Source organism: Danio aesculapii, chromosome 10 (assembly GCF_903798145.1).
Source record: "Danio aesculapii chromosome 10, fDanAes4.1, whole genome shotgun sequence".
Taxonomy (NCBI): domain Eukaryota; kingdom Metazoa; phylum Chordata; class Actinopteri; order Cypriniformes; family Danionidae; genus Danio; species Danio aesculapii.
The window spans coordinates 33,207,048-33,214,808 of NC_079444.1; the positions used below are offsets into that span (position 1 = coordinate 33,207,048).

At 32.5% G+C, this 7,761-nt stretch overlaps 1 protein-coding gene across 1 annotated transcript in view; it reads right to left on the bottom strand.

Annotated features, from left to right (window-relative positions):
* LOC130236776 (C2 domain-containing protein 2) overlaps positions 1-6,755 on the bottom strand; it is a 33,892-nt gene extending 27,137 nt beyond the window's left edge. The window contains exons 1-4 of the mRNA XM_056467533.1: positions 6,727-6,755; positions 6,250-6,505; positions 4,814-4,909; positions 4,484-4,603 (exon numbers count right to left, since the gene is read on the bottom strand). Of these exons, the coding sequence (XP_056323508.1) occupies positions 4,484-4,603; positions 4,814-4,909; positions 6,250-6,505; positions 6,727-6,755 (501 nt within the window). The remainder of the gene's footprint in view (positions 1-4,483; positions 4,604-4,813; positions 4,910-6,249; positions 6,506-6,726) is intronic.
* Positions 6,756-7,761: the final 1,006 nt, after the last annotated feature.

Genomic DNA, 7,761 nt, shown 5'->3' on the forward strand with positions numbered 1-7,761 from the left:
TGTTTAATCAATATCATGCACGCCTGGTGGATAAAAGTATTAGTTTCAAGTTTTTTTATATACATTTTCAACATTTATCAAAACCATTATGACACCATAAGAAAATAATAATAAACAACATTAATACCTAAATATACATAAGTATACATATAAAGCTTTAGACATAAATGTCCAGTACATTTCATTAATAGCACAAAAAAAAGAAACTATTTATTAGCCAAGTGTGATAATTTAAGCCTACAATATATAATTCAACTATTATATGCTCACAACATGCATCTGTATACCATCAATTTCAGAAAAATGGTGTTTGAACGACCAACTAAAATAAACAGCTGACAGATCTGTTAACTTAATCAGCTATTAACTAAACAACAAATGCTCCTGCTTCAAATCAGCAAGGCAGAAACGCACAGCGGCCAAACACTGGAACATAACACACACTGCCTACTTCAATCTCACAATAAACAAAGGGTCCAGAGCATTCTCATATTCACAACAGCTCATTGAGCCGCAGGGCCCACTGCACACGGAGGAATGGGCTGTCATGTCCAAGCACGACTGCTTTACATTTTTGGAGAACCAACTCAGGAAAAAATGAGTAGGAAAAAAATGACAGGAAGACAAATTCCTGTCAGATGCAATGCTTTCAAGTGCATTTCTAAAAAATAAAAAATAAATAAATAAATAAAATCACATGAAAGGAGCACGTAAACTGGATGCTTATAACTTACAATGTAATTTATATACACAGGAAATGCTTCAATCGATCAATTTCAGTCAGAGCCTGAAAAGATATTTGCTTACAGTACTTGTAACCCATGCCAAAAGTTAGACCCCATGGAGTCACAATAAAAGTGTTATTCCACCACCTAGTATACGGCTGTGGGCTCTAGGGTGCACTGACCTCTGGTACAGAAACAAAGGCCCCAAATATACTGTTATTCAGCCTACAAAGCCCACCGCTGGGAGCTTTCCAGTAACCGGCCTTGACCAGAAGGAGAAATAGCTAGGAAATAATTCAACAGCCACCTGGATTCCTCCAGAAACGAAGGACAGAAAGTGAACGCAATCACTTTTAAACATGACAGTATTTTAAATAAGGTTTGACAATTTTGAAATAAAAAAATAAATATATTAAAGCATTTTAAATTACATAGTGTATATTAGGGATGCATGATATTGGGAAAAACTGACATTGCAATGTTTATTTTTTTCTGCATATATATATATATATATATATATATATATATATATATATATTGAAATATGAACAGAATTTCACCCAATGATTTGAATAGCTCAATTTGGAAAGCATGCATCGTTTTATATCGATCGGGATGATATTGTAGGACAGATAATCTGCAGAAATCAAAAAGATAGCATTTTAGGATTTTCTGGAATGAGTCTAACTGTATTCAGGTACAGAAATTAAATAATCAAATGTAAATAAATAACACTGCATAGTTTTCATTATATAACAATAAACAATCTTTGTTAAAATGTTATAGTTTCCTATACACAAATGGTTTAAATACACTAAATCTCACAGTCATAGGCCTTAAAAACAAAGCAAAAAAGCAAATGAAAAACTTTCAATATATTAAGGTTAAACTTCACAACGTGTAGTCCCACTCAAAATTCCTAATGGATGAATGAACTAAAACTGAAACTAAACTGACATTGCGGAAGATGTAAAAAAAACTGAATGTACCAGAAAATGTCAAATGGTGTATCTTGCAAATAAATGAGAAATACTATAAAATACCAACACAGTCATAATGCAAGCAAACATTTTAAAATATATTTCATTACAGTCATCTCTAAATATTTCATTTATGTATGTGTTTTTTGCAATATCAGAATCAGAATGGATTTTTATTCGCCAAGTGTGCGCAAACACACAAGTAATTTTACTTAAGTAATTTACATTTAAATAAGTGGAAAAGATTATGAAGTATATATGTTAGAGCTGCACAATATGTCGTTTCAGCATCGATATCACAATGTGTGCATTTGCAATTGTCACATCGCAGAATGTGCAATGTTAAGTTGGTATTACAGTTCAGCAGTTGTAACTATAATAAGAGTAAAAAAATTTGTAATTTGCATGTGTTTTTAAGAACTTTGGCTGAAGTCACATCACAGAATGTGCAATGTTCAGTTGGTATTATAGTTGAGCAGGAGTTGTAACCATAATAGAGTAAAAGAAAAGTGTAATGTGCATGTTTTTAAGGATTGTGACTGTGGGCGAATTCAGAAGAGCTTGAAGCATCAAAGCACGAAAAACTGTGTAATTTGTAACTAATAAATGTTAATTATAAAGAATTATTAATATGAAGACAATAGTGTTACTTTACATATTCTTTTCAAATCTGTGGCTGTATATATACCATTTCAATGTGGTGTTGTCACTGGCCCATGAACATTTCCTGCTTGTTGTCAAACTATTTCATAACTGTAACGAGGCAATTCAATGATACTTTACATTAAACCACCTGTCATAACATTGTTTTTTCAATATGTGGAGCTTTCTGGGTTCTCTGAAGCTACGGAAGTTAAATATGTTGAACAGGAAACGCTTTAGGACCCTTGTTATCGATAACATCCCTCAAAAAAGTCTACACGATTTGGTCTGTAAAACACTGGTTATTTCAACTGTATCTTTTCTCTGAAGTATTTATCAATGCTTTAAATTTAGAGGTTATTTTATGCAAATAAATCAATCCTTTCAAGAATTATCATTATTAAGGAATTCTTTTCAAATAGAGCTATTAAAGCAGTCTGGTTAATTTGTATTAATATCGCAATATATATATTTGATTTTTCCAATATTGTATATATATATGGTTGATTTGCAATATGTGCATTGTTGACTTTTTTTACTGTACATATTTGTACACATATTCTCCCCACAGATATAATAATAATTATAGTATAATAAATATAGTAATAATATAATATGACATATTCTCTTTTCTAAATAATATCTATCTATCTATCTATCTATCTATCTATATATATATATATATATATATATATATATATATATATATATATATATATATATATATATATATATATATATATCTGACGCATCTACATGAATGAAACAGCCCTCTACAACAGAATACCACAAAATTTGAGAAGAATTCTGAAAATGTGAGGTTTCCCTGACAGGTTAAATGCATTTATCCACTCAATGCACTTACAGGCTAAAACAGGATCTGCACGACAATGAGTCGTCGAGCAACTTATTAGTTTAAAAATAGCTGTAATTCAATTGAGCAAAGCCTGTGTGAGCTCTTAAACACAATGCATTGTCAACTTTACTGCGGAGCAGAATAAACTGCAGCTCTGAACATTGAAATGACTTCCAAGGTTAGTTTTTTAATTAACTCTCTGTCCAAGAGGTATAAGCTTTTTCCATGAATAATTCCGGTCAGGATGTCCCAGTAAAAATACACGTGCACATTTCAGAGGCAGAGGCATATTAACGGTGATTAAAATAAAGGCAGGACATTGAGCCAGCGCTCACAACTGAGGCACTTAATCTGATTCCCGTGGCGAATAAAATAGCAGAGTGAGTCACGCCCTATAAATCAAAAGCAGTTGGGATGGTGCATGAAGCGTTATATCTCTTATGAGCACATAGGACATCTTATGCAAGGGCAAATGTATTTATTTCACATTCTCATAATCCTTATATTACTGTAAACATATGGGCACAGTGTTGTTTACGTTTGCTAAAATTGGATTACATTTTTGTTTTCATGAATTAAAATAAAACAGAAAAAAAAGTTATGGAAAAAAACTAATATAAATATGAACTTTATAAATTAGATAAAACATTAAAATGACTACAAGCTAAATAGGAAATGAAGCTAAAAATTAAACAGAATTATGATTTCCTGCAAAGCAACATTACAATTATTTGAATGATTAATGAATTAATCAATTATTACCACATCTAATCAATAGGCTCAGAAACTAGATTCAGCTTTAACATTGAAACTAAACCTTTAAAGATAAAGCCACGTTTGAAATAGAAATAAATACACGATTATTATATAAATAATATCTACTAAAATAACAGTCTTTATTAAATATCTATTCATCCTGGATCTTTATTACTTGCATTAGATTATGTTTAATTTCCTCACAAGATTAATTTCCATTCAAACTGAAAGTACAGTACAAATGCGCGTAGTGTTGTTTTATGCCCATGTGACTACAATAACTATTTACTTTGATGACAAACCACGGGACAAACTTTTCCGAGAATAACACAATAGGACATGCTTGTCTACTCCAAGAGAGAAAAAAACTGGATCATCCGCCTCACTAATGCCAATATTCCTGGAAGGGCTCAAAGAATGACTGCCTTGTTTGACAATTGGTTATACATACACCGTAGCACTGCGTTTACCCAAGCACACTCAAGTAACACTAAAGAGCAGAATAAACATAAGCCCGTGTTTACCTGCAGATGAAGTGGAGAAATTTTGACACTGTATCTCAAGGGGGTTTGTGAAGTCGTCGAGCTCGGGAAAGCGCTGAGGGAAAACTGGAGCTTGTTTCCAACCACTTGACACAGAACATTCTATAAAAAAATTATAATAATAATTAAAAATACAGATAAAACTAGCTGACCAATTCCTCACACTTCAGTACTTCACAACACTGCCATTCATTGATTCATCCTAATCGAATACAACTCATGCAAGCAAGTGAGAGGAATGTACAGGCTTGGGGGAGAAAATAGCTTCCACATATAGGTTAGTGTGTATAAACGCTCAAAGCACAATCCTACCTTTTGACCCAGTGTTTTTGTGAAGCTTGAAATCTGGTCCACAGCCAGTTCTGATGACTGGACACCATCATCTTCAAAGGTCAGCTGAATTCCGCTCTATTAAAGTTCGGAAAACATTTAGATTAGGCCTGAGCAATATAGTTTCAGCATCGTTATTGCAATGTGATCATTCACAATAGTCACGTCGCAATTATATGCAATTCTCAGTCTGGAATACTGTTTATCATATCGCAAGTATTTTTTTTTTGAGGCCTGTGACTGTGCGAGGGTTTTAAAAGCATTCAGGCATAAGAAATTGTACCGTTTGTAACTTTGATAAATATATAACAATCAGTTTCATTGAAATGTTTATAAAACGAATACTATTCAGTATTTTTTTACATTTGATTATTCAATTACTGTACTTGAACACAGTTTGACTCCTTGAAAAACAATAAAATGCAGTTTATTTAATTCAAATCTTTATAATCACAGATATTTATCTGTGCTTGAAGATTATTTATTATATTTTATTCATATGCACTCTCATACAGAATTATCCCAATCAGTCTAAAATGGTAAATTCTTTCCAAATAGTTATTCAACACATCTAGCGAAACTGTATTCATATTGCTATATATATATATATATATATATATATATATATATATATATATATATATATATATATATAGCAGAATAAAAAATTATCACTATGTTAGATTTATCAGATATGTTACATCGTGCAGCCATGATTCAGATGATTACGTGTGACGCTGGATCTCAAAACCAGTCATAAGTGTCATTTTTATTGAATAAGTTTGAATAAGGTTTCCATTGATGTACGAATTGTTACGATTTATTTGAATATGTGGAATTTGAGGGTTTAAAAAGAAACTAAATGCTGAGAAAATCTGCTTTAAAGCTGTCTAAATGAAGTTCTTATCAATGAACATTACTGTTAGAAAAAGAAGTTTGATATACTTACAAAATATTGATCTATTAAGGATGTTTACAATATAATCTGATGGAAATTGAACTTTATATTCAAATCTGTTTTGCATAAGAAAAATCTATAGTTTTGACCCATTTAAGTTATTTTGGCTATTGCAACATAATATTTTGTGGTCCTGGGTCACAAATGTGTAATTTAAAATCTTGGGGAAAATATCAGACATTTATTCCACGTTTGACATAATAATAAATAAATATGCTGTCATTATGAGAGATGTTTAAGTTCATTTTTAGGCAACACAATACCAATTTTTTTGTCAAATAATAATAATACTCTTTCACATCTAATGAAAACTGTCATTCTCTAGAAATAAAATGTTCAAATTTACTCTTTTTTTAATTATTTGGATCAAATTCCACAAGAATAAAACAAATATTAACATTTCACTCAAACCTATACAAAACATTTTCAAGTTTAAAAAAAACATCAACAACAATCTCACCTGTGATCTACAAGCTTCCTCATTGAGGCTCCTGAACCAGGCTCTTCTCCACTGACTCCTCCAGTTTTTCAATGAAAGCACCCAACATAAAATCCCATCAGCTTCCTCTGAATCCACATGATTGATATGTGTTTTCCCAACAGGGGCTTCGTTGGAAAAATACAGCACCAAGTATATAACCAAAGTGACAACCGAGGCCAGAAAGAGAGTGACCATGCAGAACCACTGCCAGTCTCCCACCCAGGAGAAAACACCCCTCCATTAACGACATGATCACCGAGCCATTAACATGCTTTAAACCCTAACATGTTTACCATCAGCTCTGCTCCTCACCCTTCCGCATCCTAACACAACAATGACACTTTCCTTCTTACAGTTATCGGCTGTTAAAACACCTCCACAAACAGCAAAAATGAAAGTTCGCACCGAGGGTGGGTGGAAACATGCGAGCGGTGGATTGCGGATCGTAAATCTCACTTCAAGCAGCACAACAGAGACAGATACATCTATTTTAATGCAAACTACGATATATTAATTAAGATATGTGTAACATTATATCATCTGCAAACCTATTTTCAGATTAAATAGCACGTTTAACGTAAGCTAGATCACAGTAAACCTAGCGTCAATGAATCAATCTGCGAGATTTTAACCGGATAAATAGTCCCCTATCGGACACAAAGCCTAAAACTATTAAAACATATTTGTTATTAGAAATTTAGCACATTTGTTTGACAATTATGTGCAATTTAAAGACACTTCTAAATGATAAAAGCGTTAGATCCGAAGCATCCAAGGTGAAAAAGTTCCTGAAAATCCCCCGGCGTTGATGAGCCACGTTACCATCACATTAGCCGAGCCACCGAAAACAATGAAAAGAGTTTTAAAAAAGTAATGTTAAGTGCCGTCCTTGTGTCCTTTAACGGGTTTGTTCATCCTCCTGGGCGTGTAAAAAGAGGAGAGACAGAAAGAGAGTGGATGTGTGAGGCACACCGCTGATTTCGAGGATTATTATTAGCTTTGCACTGAGGTTCAGGAGTCCTACAGTATCGTCACCAGACGATACAAAATAAAAGTCCCTACTTCAGTTTTACAATAAAATAAAATAATAAAAAATGTATGAACAGAGTAGATGAATAATAGTGATATAAAAGAAAAATATAAAGTATTTTACCAAATTAGGATTTTTGTTTTGTTTGATAACATTGTTTTGGTCATTTTTGCTTGGTAGACAAAAAGGTCTTGTGACATTATTCCATTTCATTACACATGATCATTTGAACAATGGGCGTCTCTTTGTTTATACCGCAATTTTGCAGTGTTTGAATATGAAAATTGTCCGATTTGTGCGTGCATGTGTGGACTGGTTAAATAAAAGTATTTCTAAGTATTATATTTACAACAGTTTATCATGATTTACTAATGCAAATAAAATGTGGATGCACTTACTCTTAAGTTGTTTAAAGGTTTCAATTGTGAATCCTGTTAGAGAGATTTGATCTAATAAGGTCT